General features: G+C 46.2%; 1 protein-coding gene across 4 annotated transcripts in view; it reads left to right on the top strand.

The window, feature by feature from the left end:
- The window catches only part of MECR (mitochondrial trans-2-enoyl-CoA reductase), a 43,565-nt gene that overhangs the window by 7,272 nt on the left and 24,200 nt on the right, over window positions 1-12,093 (top strand). For 3 of the 4 annotated variants that reach the window (XM_053576622.1, XM_053576621.1, XM_053576623.1), the window contains exons 2-3: window positions 7,955-8,052; window positions 8,458-8,589. In XM_053576622.1, the coding sequence (XP_053432597.1) occupies window positions 7,955-8,052; window positions 8,458-8,589 (230 nt within the window). Of the gene's footprint in view, window positions 1-17; window positions 227-7,954; window positions 8,053-8,457; window positions 8,590-12,093 lie in introns of all 4 variants that reach the window. The other variant, XM_053576624.1, reaches the window with a different exon arrangement.

Genomic DNA, 12,093 nt, shown 5'->3' with positions numbered 1-12,093 from the left:
TTCATATGGCATCACAGGTGTACAGCCTCGGCCTCAAAGGCGCTATTGTGACCTTATCCAGACTGGGATCTGTCAGTTGAAGACAGTAGCATCCCTCCGAGTTGCGTGGCGCCATTGCACTTACAGGGGAAAGACGTGAACGGTATGGGGGAAGCAACTTGAGATCTAGCCAGGCTGTGTTTGGGTGCTTCATTTGCACTCTGCAACACAGCCTCTGTTGCCTTTGGTGAGTTGTTTTTTTGTTTTGTGTTTTTTTTTTTAAGAACAGGGAAAAAATTGCTATCATTACACTAGAGCTTTAACTCCTGGAATTCAGACTCCATTTTCCCTCCCAGAATGGTCTCCTTGACAACGCTCTTACAACTGTCTGTGGGAACAGCAGTGCCTGTGGTATTGATGGCATGCCATAGGGTAGGCTGGGGCTGGTCTCCCTGGTGAGACACAGCTGCACCAACACACCACCCTCCACCCCTGGGCTTGCAGGACATGTTGGGCCTGTGTTTGCAGCTTCAACTCTCCATCTCCTAGGCCCACATCCCTGCTGGATTCTCCTTCCCTCCCACTTTGGTAAATCTCAACTGGCACAGAGGAGCTAGGCTCCCCAGAAGACAGAGAAGTGGGAGCAGTTTGTGGCCCACTGCCTCATTTCTCAAACTTGTTTGGGGGCAGCCTATGCAGTGAAAATACTGTAGTGTTCTCAGCCTTGAATGAAATCTGCAAAGTTCTGATTACACAAGAGCTTTTATGACTGATGTGCAGTCAGAATCTTGGGCAAGAGGCTTAGTAGGCAGCATTTGTGAAACATTGGATCCCGGGAATGTCTAATATATTCAAGAATTCAACAGTATAGCAGATGCCAGCAGAGTGTTCAATAGCATGAGCTTTGGAATCTAGCCCAAGATCAACACTTAATCATTTACTCTTGAGCAAGTTACTTAACTTCCCTGAGCCTCAGTTTCCTCTTCTTTAAATTGGGGTGATAATACCCTCCATATAGGCATTTCAGGAGCTGAGTGATATCACATATATAAAATGATAAGCATAATTGGAGCTTAGTAAGCCATCAGTATTAGTTGTCACTTCATTATCCAGCTGAATCACCCAGAATAAGTTTTCTACTCCGCTGGACCCCACAAACACAGCTGACTCCGCAGCACTTTGTGTCTTAGCCCTGAGCACCCTCTGCTCCTGTCACCTGCATCCATACTCCAAATCTACTCTTCCTTCCTATCTCAACATTCAGTTGTGCAACCCAGAAACCTGGGAACCATCAAAGGCTTCCCCCTCCCAGGTCAGCGCCTGTGGCTCAGTGAGTAGGGCACCAGCCCCATTTACAGAGGGTGGCGAGTTCAAACCCGGCCCCGGCCAAAATGCAACAACAACCAAAAAGTAGCCAGGTGTTGTGGTGGGTGCCTGTAGTCCCAGCTACTCGGGAGGCTGAGGCAAGAGAATCGCCTAAGCCCAAGAGCTGGAGGTTGCTATGAGTTGTGATGGCATGGCACTCTACCGAGGGTGACAAAATCAGACTCTGTCTCAAAAAAAAAAAAAAAAAAAAGACTTCCCCCTCACACCTGCCACATGGAGTTGATCACCAAGTGACTTCAGTGTCACAAGAGATTCCAGGTTATCCAGTCTTTCTCCCCACATAGCTCCAATCCACCTGTTGCCTGGCCAACTGTTAGGTCTGATATTTTGCCACTCCCCCAGCAGGAAAGATTTCTGTTCTCAGTCTACCCAGTAAATGCTTGTGTATTCTTCAAGCCCAACAAAGGTAACATTTCTTCCAAAGACCTTTTTCTAGCCCTCTATTTTCTACCTCCCACCAGGCTAGACACTTTCAGCGAGCTTTAGCACCATGAGCCTGTCTCTATTACAGCCCTTCTCCGAGTGTTTGCACATATGGGTTCCCAGACCACCAAGCTCCTGGGCAAGGGATTTTATTTAATTTACTTTTTTAGAGACAAGGTCTCACTTTGTCTGGCTAGAGGTACACTGGAATGCAGTGGTTCTTTACAGGTACAATCATAGCACACTATAGCCTCAAACTTATAGGCTCAAGTGATTCATCTTTCTAATCTTTAAACCCCTTTGCTTAGTAGCTGGGACTTGGACTGTCAATAAATATTTGTCAAATTAAATTTACTTGTATTTTCCAAAAAGTTGCTATCTTCCTTTCTGTGACTCAGTGATTCTTTTCAGAGGTATATCCAGCTAATAGTTTTAGAAATTTTCCTTGAATATTCCTACCACTGATAACAGCTGCCACTTCTTTAGCATCTACTGGGTATCAGGTACTATCATAAATGCACTTTGTGTTCATTAACTCATTTGATCCTGTGAGCTGGGTTCTAGTGTCTTTCCATTTTACAGAGGAGTATTCTGAGGCTTATGTATCTAGCTGATAAATGACCAAAGTAGGATTGAAACCCAGGGCTGCCTCTTTCACTCCAAATCCACATTCTACCTTCATCTATGAATCAAGATCTACCTGTATTCTTACCTTGACCATGGTCATCTAAATTTTTAACACGTGTAATCTTACTGTACATTTGATCTGTATGCCTAGACCGATCTCTCTTAAGGGTAATTTCTTTTACTTTAGCCCATCTCTCAGGGGTATTTACCTAAACAGCCCAGACAGGAAGGGCAAGTACATATAGTTCAGTCACTTTAGTTCGAGCCCCTACCCTGATTCCCTAAATGACTGACACTTTCATGCCACATTTTCTTTTTTTTTTTCAGAGACAGAGTCTCACTTTGTCTCCCTCAGTAGAGTGTCATGGCATCACAGCTCACAGCAACCTCCAGCTCTTGGGCCCAGGCAATTCTCTTGCCTCAGCCTCCCAAATAGCTGGGATTACAGGCGCCCACCACAACGCCCGGCTGTTTATTATTGCAGTTTGGCCGGGGCCAGGTTTGAACCCACCACCCTCAGTATATGGGGCCAACATCCTACTCATTGAGCCACAGGCACCACCCTATGCCACATTTTCTTACTAGAGAAAAATTCAATGGCAGACATTGTTCAACAGTGAATTAAGAAAGTTCTCAGACTGGGTGCAGTGGCTCACGCCTGTAGTCCTAGCACTGTGGGAGGCCAGGACAGGTGGATTTCTTGAGCTCAGGAGTTTAAGACCAGTCTGAGCAAAAGCAAGACTCCCAGCTACTCAGGAGGCTGAAGCAAGAGAATCACTTAAGCCTGAAGGTTTGAGGTTGCTGTGAGCTATGATACCACAGCACACTACCCAGGGCAACAAAAAAAAAAAGACTAAAAGTTCTCTGCCCTCCGTGAGTTCACAGTCTAATGGGATAGCTTACATGCACACATGTACATTCTGACTATGAGACTAGGTGGTAAGTAAAAAGAGCCCTGAGCTCAGAGTCTGAAAGACCTGAATCCCAATTCATATCTGCAGTTCCAAAATCCAGAAAGCTCTGAAAACTGACAGTTCTTCCATAACTTATTTGGAGGTACAGTCTGATCTAACATAAGGTTTTTATATGGCCTTTATTCATCTCACTTAGTGTGAATATTCCAACATTTTGCTGCAGAAACATTAATGTGTTTAATCAGAGGTTGCTGCCCCAGCTCCAAATATGGGTGTAGATTATACATGGTTCTGCACTGTGGAGTAACATCTGGCCCCAAGAGGAATTGTGAAGCTATGTCTTATTCTGGTCAACTGAAAAAAAATGTGAAAGACTTCATAAACTAAAAAATAATAAACTAACATGAGATGGCCTTACAGTATGAGGGGAGCACTGAGCAAGTGATTTTTTTCAGGGCCAGAAAAATGGTCAAAAGATGTCTTAGGGGACTCAGCGCCTGTAGCTCAAGCGGCTAAGGCACCAGCCACATACACCAGAGCTGGCAGGTTCGAATCCAGCCCGGGCCTGCCAAACAACAATGACAGCTACAACCAAAAAATAGCCAGACATTGTGGGGGGCACCTGTAGTCCCAGCTACTTGGGAGGCTGAGGCAAGAGAATTGCTTAAGCACAGGAGTTGGAGGTTGCTGTGAGCTGTGACACTGCAGCACTCTACCCAGGGCGGAGCTTGAGGCTCTGTCTCAAAAAAAAAAGATGTCTTAGAGGAAGTAAAATTTGAGCTGGGTCTTGAATGGTGAATTGAATTTCTCACTTCATGGAGAAGCTATGGAAAAGAAATTCTGGGCTGAAGGAAGAGCATATAGAAATTGTGCAAGAAAAAAATGTCTTTAAGCAGCTTGAGCACATGGACTTTGTCAGCTTATAGAAAGATTCTGATTATCAAAAAATGCAGGAGAGAAGCAGTGCAGATAACATAAAAGAGCTGCTAGTCTAAAATCCATTTGCTCTGGGCAGGATTTTTCTTTGCAATTCAGGCTTGTACATATGTTGACAGAAAAGCATTACTGTCCAGGCTGATGCCTCCCTCCTTAGTCTGGTGGGAGGCTGTGGTGCCCGTTGGCGCACCCTCCCTCTCCCGGTAAGGCTGGTGTAGCCAGGCCAACCAGTGCTAAATTCACTGTCCTCGGCTTGGTCTGGGGTTAGCTCCTTACCAGCTGGCTTCTGTAGCATCAAACCACCAGGTTCAAATCAGTTCATCCATTTACTACATTCATTCATTCATTTATTCTGGAGACAAGAGTCTCACTCTATCGCCCTGGGTAGAGTGCCAAGGCATCATCATAGCTCAGAGCAAACTCAAACTCTTGGGCTCAAGCCTCCTGAGTAGCTAGGAATACAGGCAACTGCCACAACACCCTGCTAGTTATTTGTTTTTTCTATTTTTAGTAGAGACAGGGTCTGACTTTCTGGCTCTTGCTCAAACTGATCCTGAACTCTTTTTTTTTTTTTTTTTTTGAGACAGGGTCTCAAGCTGTTGCCCTCGGTAGAGTGCTTTGGCGTCACAGCTCACAGCAACCTCAAACTCTTGGGCTTAAGCTATTCTCTTGCCTCAGCCTCCCAAGTAGCTGGGATTACAGGCACCCACCACAATGCCCGGCCATTTTTTGGTTGTAGTTGTCATTGTGTAGCAGGCCCAGACTGGATTCAAACCCACCAGCTCTGGTGTATGTGGCTGGCTCCCTAGCCACTGAGCTACAGGTGCCGAGCCTGATCTTGAACTCTTGAGCTCGAGCAATCTGCCTGCCTGGGCCTCCTAGACTGCTAGGATTACAGGTACTGGCCACCACACCTGTACAGCCACTTACTACTTTGAATGGCCTTGAGCAAGTTATTTACCTCTTCTGTGCCTTTGTTCCTCAGTTGTAAAACCAGAACAGTAGTGAACAGTAGTGAGCAAGCCGTGGTAGTAGTGTGAAAGCTGGCGTGTCAAGCACTCAGCAGTGTGCCTGACTGGTAAGCACTCCATGATCAGTGGTTATCACAATGACAAGGACCCCCTCCTCCTCCAGCTGTGTACAAATACATGCATTCCTTAGTACTTAATCTTATTTTTTTTTTTTTAATTTGGCCGGGGCTGGGTTTGAACCCGCCACCTCCGGCATATGGGACCGGCGCCCTACCCGCTGAGCCACAGGCACCGCCCACTTAATCTTATTTTTAAACACCCATTTTTCCATTCTTTCTGCTCCTTTATCATCAACTCCTTCCAGGTTAACCATTTTCTTTTTTTTGTTTTTTTGTTTTTTTTTTTTTTTTGTAGAGACAGAGTCTCACTTTATGGCCCTCGGTAGAGTGCCGTGGCCTCACACAGCTCACAGCAACCTCCAACTCCTGGGCTTAAGCTATTCTCTTGCCTCAGCCTCCCGAGTAGCTGGGACTACAGGCGCCCGCCACAACGCCCAGCTATTTTTTGGTTGCAGTTCAGCCGGGGCTGGGTTTGAACCCGCCACCCTTGGTATAAGGGGCCGGCACCTTACCAACTGAGCCACAGGCACCGCCCCAGGTTAACCATTTTCTGTGGAGTTTTATCTATTGGGTTTTTGCTGATGTGTCTGCACAGTAAGATGCAGCCTCCCTTTGACCACGATCCAATACAGGGATTCCCAGCTGAGGTCCCCAGATCCTCAGCGCTTCTCACAGGGAGCTGGATGAATTTAAGGGTGGGAGAGCAATGTAAATAAGAGCCCGACCAGGAAGTTAAATAAGCAGGCAACTGCTATCGCTTACCAGTTACCCTGTGTAAATTTCAGGATCTCTAGGAGCCTCTGTTGCCTACTTGATAATCCTACCTTTCCTGTTTCATAGCATGGGAATGTTAATACTTTTTTGTTATTTTTAGGCAGAGTCTTAGCTCTGCCTTGAGTAGAGTACAGTGGCGTCATCTTAGCTTACTGCAGCCTTAGACTACTGTGCTGAAGCGATCCTCCTTCTCATCCTTCCCTCTAGCTATGACTATAGGCACATGCCACAATGCCTGGCTAATTTTAATTTTCCTATTTTTATTGAACACAGGGTCTTGCTCTTGCTCTGGCTGGTCTCAAACCCCTGAGCTTAAGCAATCCAGTCTTCTTTGCCTCCCCAGAGTGCTAGGTTTATAAGTGTGAGCCACCACACCCGGAGAACATCACACTTTTACCCTTAGATCAAGCCTCAGATATAATTACAAGGTAGAATTCCTACAGGAAGTGAGTGGAATTACATCAGCTTAGTGTGGTGTTACTGTTGCTTTATGTTAAGAACTCTGGTTGGCAGCTATATGTGTGTCTTTGGTAAGTAAAAATGAGAATTACTAATACATTTGGGCAGAGAGAAGCATTGCAAACATGAAGTCTTAGAGGTATGGAGAAAGAAAAGGAACCTCTGATGATTAAAAGTCATAGTAACAAAAGTTAACATGTGGGCATTACCATTAGGCCTCCCTCACAAGCCCTGTGACAGGTTTTACCCATTAAACAAAGTTTCACTGTGGTAAAGACATTGGTACCATGATGTCTAAGGCCCCTCTGTGGATAAAGGGAGCTACCACAGACTTCACATAGGAGAAGCTTGTGGAAGGGATCGAGTCCAAACCAGCTCACATCAACTCCATTTTACAAATGGAGAAACAGACCTAGAGCAAAGACTTGCCAGCAGTGTCCCGGCCATCCAGGACCTGCAGCTCTCCCCTGGCATTCTTTCTGACAGACAGAGGTCTTCATCCACGAGGGACATCACTCAGTGTGAATCACAGCCACCTAGGGAGTTCTTTCTGAACTGTGTGGGCCGTGTCTCCATTTCCCCCACGCTCTGAAAGTAATGAAATGTTTCCTCTCCCCATATGTGTTGAGGCCAACAGAAACCAAACAGATGGCAGACAGTGGGCTAGCCTGGGGCTTCTCACAGACGCTGGTTTGTCAGAACTATTGGGGTGCCCTCACCTGGAAACTGGTTCAGTAGGTCAGAGCTGAGCTTGAGAATCTGTGTTAGGGAGCACACTGGGTGATTTTTTTTTTTTTTTGAGGCAGTCTCACTTGGTCACCCTAGCATCATAGCTTAGAGCAACCTCCAACTCTTGGCCCAAGCCATCCTCTTGCCTCAGCCTCCTGAGTAACCAGCACTACTGGCACCCAGCACAACTCCTGCTAGTTTTTTTTTAGAGATGGGGAATCTCACTCTTGCTCCAGCTGGTCTCAACTCCTGAGCTCAAGCAATCCCCCCGCCTTGGCCTCCCAGAGTGCTAGGATTACAGAGGTGACCCGCCACATCCAGCCACTGGGTAATCTTTCTTTAACCACGCAGGTTTTGGGAAACACAAGGCTAACCCAGGTTGGCAGAGGTTTCCTGTCACAAAGTGTGCAGTGGGGTTGAGACGCCACTAGGGATGTCCACTATCAGTTAGTGAGAGAGTTAACCTGTACACTGTGCTAATTTTGTGTAGCACCTCTCTTCTATACCAGAACCCAAATTCCTGGGTACATGTGGCAGCTGAAAAATGCTGCTGACCTACTTTGGGAAAATGATTTGAGTAAAAGACGCCCAGGCCGCCCCAGGTGACGTTAACATCTCTCTTTGGCTTTGTTCTTAGACTGAAGAACCTAGAGCTGGCTGCTGTGGGAGGATCAGACGTCCATGTGAAGATGCTGGCGGCCCCTATCAATCCATCTGACATAAATATGATCCAAGGTAACCTTGCTTTCTGTGGCTTATGTTAATTGGCTTTTTTGCTCAGCCACCACCTCCTTTTTATTCCTCCTCAGGTGTGGGTATGAAATTCCTGTGACTAGCAGCAGCTGTTCTCCAGATGAGCCGACCGCAGACTGTGTTGGTCCTCCTTGGCCTCCCTTTTCTGGAATATGAGGCTTTTTCAGAAAAGGAATAAGCCAACAATTGTGAAGTGCTTGCAACATGCTGTGCTCATTTTGTATATTACCTGATCCTCATAATAACCACAAACACTAAGAGCATTATCCTCAAAACAGACAAGGACGCAGAGGCTCCCAGCTCCAAGTTGGGAGTCAAGCCTCCAACCTCCATGCTCTTTCACTGCCCAGACTTCATTGGTTGACCCTTTATTTTCTTCTCCCTCAGGAAATTATGGCCTCCTTCCCAAGCTGCCTGCTGTTGGTGGGAACGAAGGTGTTGGACAGGTGGTGGCCGTGGGCAGCAATGTAACTAGTTTGAAGCCAGGAGACTGGGTGATTCCAGCAAATGCCAGTTTGGGTGAGTTTCTCCAGGGGTCAGCAGCCTTTTCATTTCTCCTGTTTCACCTACTCTGTAGACATCCACTCATTGGCTCAGTGTAAAAACAATGCAGGATTTTGTTTTGTTTTTTTTTTAAAGCAAGTTTGAGTTGAGCCTCTGTAAATTATTTATAACCCTGAAGGTCCTAACACTGGAGTAGAGTGGGAACACAGGAGACAAGAATCCAGTGGACTTCTTATTTTTGCTCTTTGATTTGGGGCAAGGGCTTCACTTCTCAAGCTTCACTTCTTCCTGTATCCATATGTGGGTAATGTCTGTCCTGCTTCCCTTTTGGAGCTGCTGTGAGGATCTCTGTGTATAATGATATGCCTCAAAAACAGTCACATGCTAAAAAACAAGACTCACCAATCTTATTACATGTCAAAGAAACTCCTACTCCTTAGGTAGGCCTCACCCCATGTGGCCCCAGTCTACCTTTCTGACTTACTTTCTCACTCACGTAATCCTTGCCCATATGCAAATCCTCTCCTGAGACTACAAGGGATTTTCCACCATTTCCCAAGCCTGCCTTTTTTACTTCCTCCACATGAAATGATTTTTGGCTTATCCCTATCTAACAAAACTAATCCATCAGAGGTCCAGCCCAGTGAAGCTTCCTCCATGGGGACCTTTCTGATCCTTCCCCAAGACTCTCTCTTTCTGTCATACATAGAGAGCACACAGAGGAACCAGAAGTCCCTCTGTTTCCTGTGAATTGTAGAACTCCCTCTATCACTGGTTATTGGTTTAGAGATTTCTTCAATTATAGATATGAACCTCCTGGGTGGCAGGGCTTATCTGATTTGTATTCTCTGTTGCACCACATGACAGGGATTTAGGGATGTAGGGATGCAGAGAATCACACTCCAATCAACATGAGCCTGAGGAAATGGGAATGCAGGTACATCACCTCCAGAGCAAAGAAACAGAATACTGCTCTCCTTGCTCAGCTCCCACCCCTACTGGAGACAAGTATACAGACTTAATAATGGGCCAGGTGCAGTGGGTCATGCCTATAATCCCAGCACTTAAGGAGGCTGAGGCAGGAGGATCACTTGAGCCCAGGAGTTTTAGACCAATCTGAGCAAGAGCAAGACCTTGCCTCTACAAAAAATAAAAAAATTACCTGGGCATGGTGGTGGATGCCTATAGTCCCCGCTACTTGGGAGGCTGAGACTGGAGGTTGACTTGAGCCCAGAAGTTTGAGGTTGCAGTGAACTGTGGTGATGCCATTGCACTCTAGTCCATACAACAGAGTGAGACCCTGTGTCAATAAATAAATAAATATTTTTAAAGAGAAAAAGTAGTTGATTGATTTGTAGAACTGAGAAGTGTAAAACATAAAAAGCTTCATGTTCAGTTTGATCCAGGATCTCAGTGCAGTTAGAACTCTTTTTCTCGCCCTATTTCTCAGATAGGATCTCCCCACATAATGTTATAATCATAGTAACAGATATTTATTGGCAACTTCCCTTGTGCAACTCTCCTTGTGTCATGTACCATTCTATCATTCTAAGCACTTTACATATATTAACACAATTATTCCCACAGTGCGAGGTCAATACTTTATTATTCCCATTTTGCAGATTAAACAACAATAAATGTAAATAGTCACTCATCCAGTGAGTGGCAGTGCTAAAATTCAAATCCACTCTGATACATACCTCCAGCAGCCTCAGGTTTATGTCATCCTGAGATGTACATCCAGGAGTACAAATGAGTACATCCTTCATAGTCATGTCCAACACGGCCATATCCACCCACCAGAATGGCCCTGAGTGGGCCTTGAACCAATCACCTGGGAGATGGAGTTGGGCCACTCCAGTTGCTCTGATTGAGTGTCTTGCCCACCTCTGTGATATAGAGGGTGGGGGCTTGTGGTTAGGTAGGAGCCCTTCTAGAAAGAAATAGATACTAGGCCAGACAAAACAATAACTGGGGTCTACTACAAGTTCTTTTGCTTCTCTGAGATCAGGGAAGCAGTCAAGAATGGCTCCACCCTCTCCTATATCCACCTGGTTAAAAGTCCAGCCATCTGAACATTTTGAAAGCTGCAAGGATTTACTAGCTACTGATGTCAGTGCTTTGGGCCAGCCCCTGTGCTGAGTGAAGGTCACACCAAGATGGATCAGACACAGGCCGGGCATGGTGGCTCACACCTGTAATCCTAGCACTCTAGGAGGCTGAGGAGGGAGGATCATTTGATCTTAGAAGTCTGAGACCAGACTGAGCGAGGGAGAGACCCCATCTCTACTAAAAGTAGAAAAATTAACCAGCTGTTGTGGCACACACTTGTAGTCCCAGCTACGCAGGAGGCTGAGGCAAGGAAGATCACTTGAACCCAGGAGTTGGAGGTTGCTGTGAGCTAGGCTGACACAATGGCACTCTACCCTGGGCAATAGAGTGAGATTCTGTCTCAAAAAAAAAAGATGGATCCAACACAGTTCCTTTCCTCAGAGTACTGTTAGCTAGGACGGGAGGCCAGGAATAGAAAAACACTTAATACAAAACAGTATTAGAAGTGCTATAATCACAGGTAGGCAGGAGCTGGGATATGGATGGCCTGCATCCACAGGCAGAGGGGTCCCAGTGGAGACTTCAGTAGAGGAATGGTTTGATCAGATTTGTGCAATGCAAAGAGTGGTCTGGAAAGGCAAAGTGTGGAGAAAGGAAGCCAGCAAGGAGGTAAGCAAACAGTTCAGGCCTCAGATAAAAAGTTCTGAATGAGACAGTACCCTAGGCCTGGAAAAGAGGGAGTGGATTCAAGAGCTACTAAAGTGAAAGGACTTAATACTTTCAATTTGGGGAGGAGAATAGAGGACATGTGCCAGCTTTGCAGGTAATTGTATGTATGGTGGTGGTGGTGGTGGCAGCCAGGGATTCCTCCCTGGAGAAAAGGTGGATCTTTTATGCAACATGCCAGTTGGATAGGATGAGGATTTTATAACTGAGAGGACTACAGCTAACCCAGTTGGTTCAGGCAGCATTTTGTGAATGTCTGCAGCATGCTGGGATCTAGGATACAGCAGTGAACAGACAAGGTCTTCTCACAGAGACTGCAGTTTAGTAAGAGTGGCGGTCCTTTACACCTAAGTCCTCAGCTGGCCAGATTGTGGCTGTTTTTCATGGTACTGAGCTGCCCACCTTTTCCCACATGCAGCCAGCCCCAACAGAGACTGGCCAGAGTGTGTGTGGATACATCTCTGCCAACCGACTTTCCCACTGGAAAACACTCTACACCAACAGTTCTCAACCGGTGGGTTGTGACCCACAAGAACTGTATTAAAGGGTCACAGCATTAGGAAGGTTGAGAACCACTGCTCTACACCTTCCTGAGGCAGCACAGGGCGCTGGAAAGACCTCTGGCCTCGGAGGCGCATGCAGGTGCTTCCAGCTCCTCTGTATAACCTTGTTGAAGTCGCAACTACTTTTATCCCTCAGTGTTTTCACCCGTGAATTGGAGCAAATAGTTAACTGCCTTGC

The sequence above is a fragment of the Nycticebus coucang genome, chromosome 22 (assembly GCF_027406575.1).
Source record: "Nycticebus coucang isolate mNycCou1 chromosome 22, mNycCou1.pri, whole genome shotgun sequence".
Lineage (NCBI taxonomy): Eukaryota > Metazoa > Chordata > Mammalia > Primates > Lorisidae > Nycticebus > Nycticebus coucang.
The sequence above is the reverse complement of the archived record's forward strand: the minus strand, read 5'-3'. Positions and strand labels throughout refer to the sequence as shown.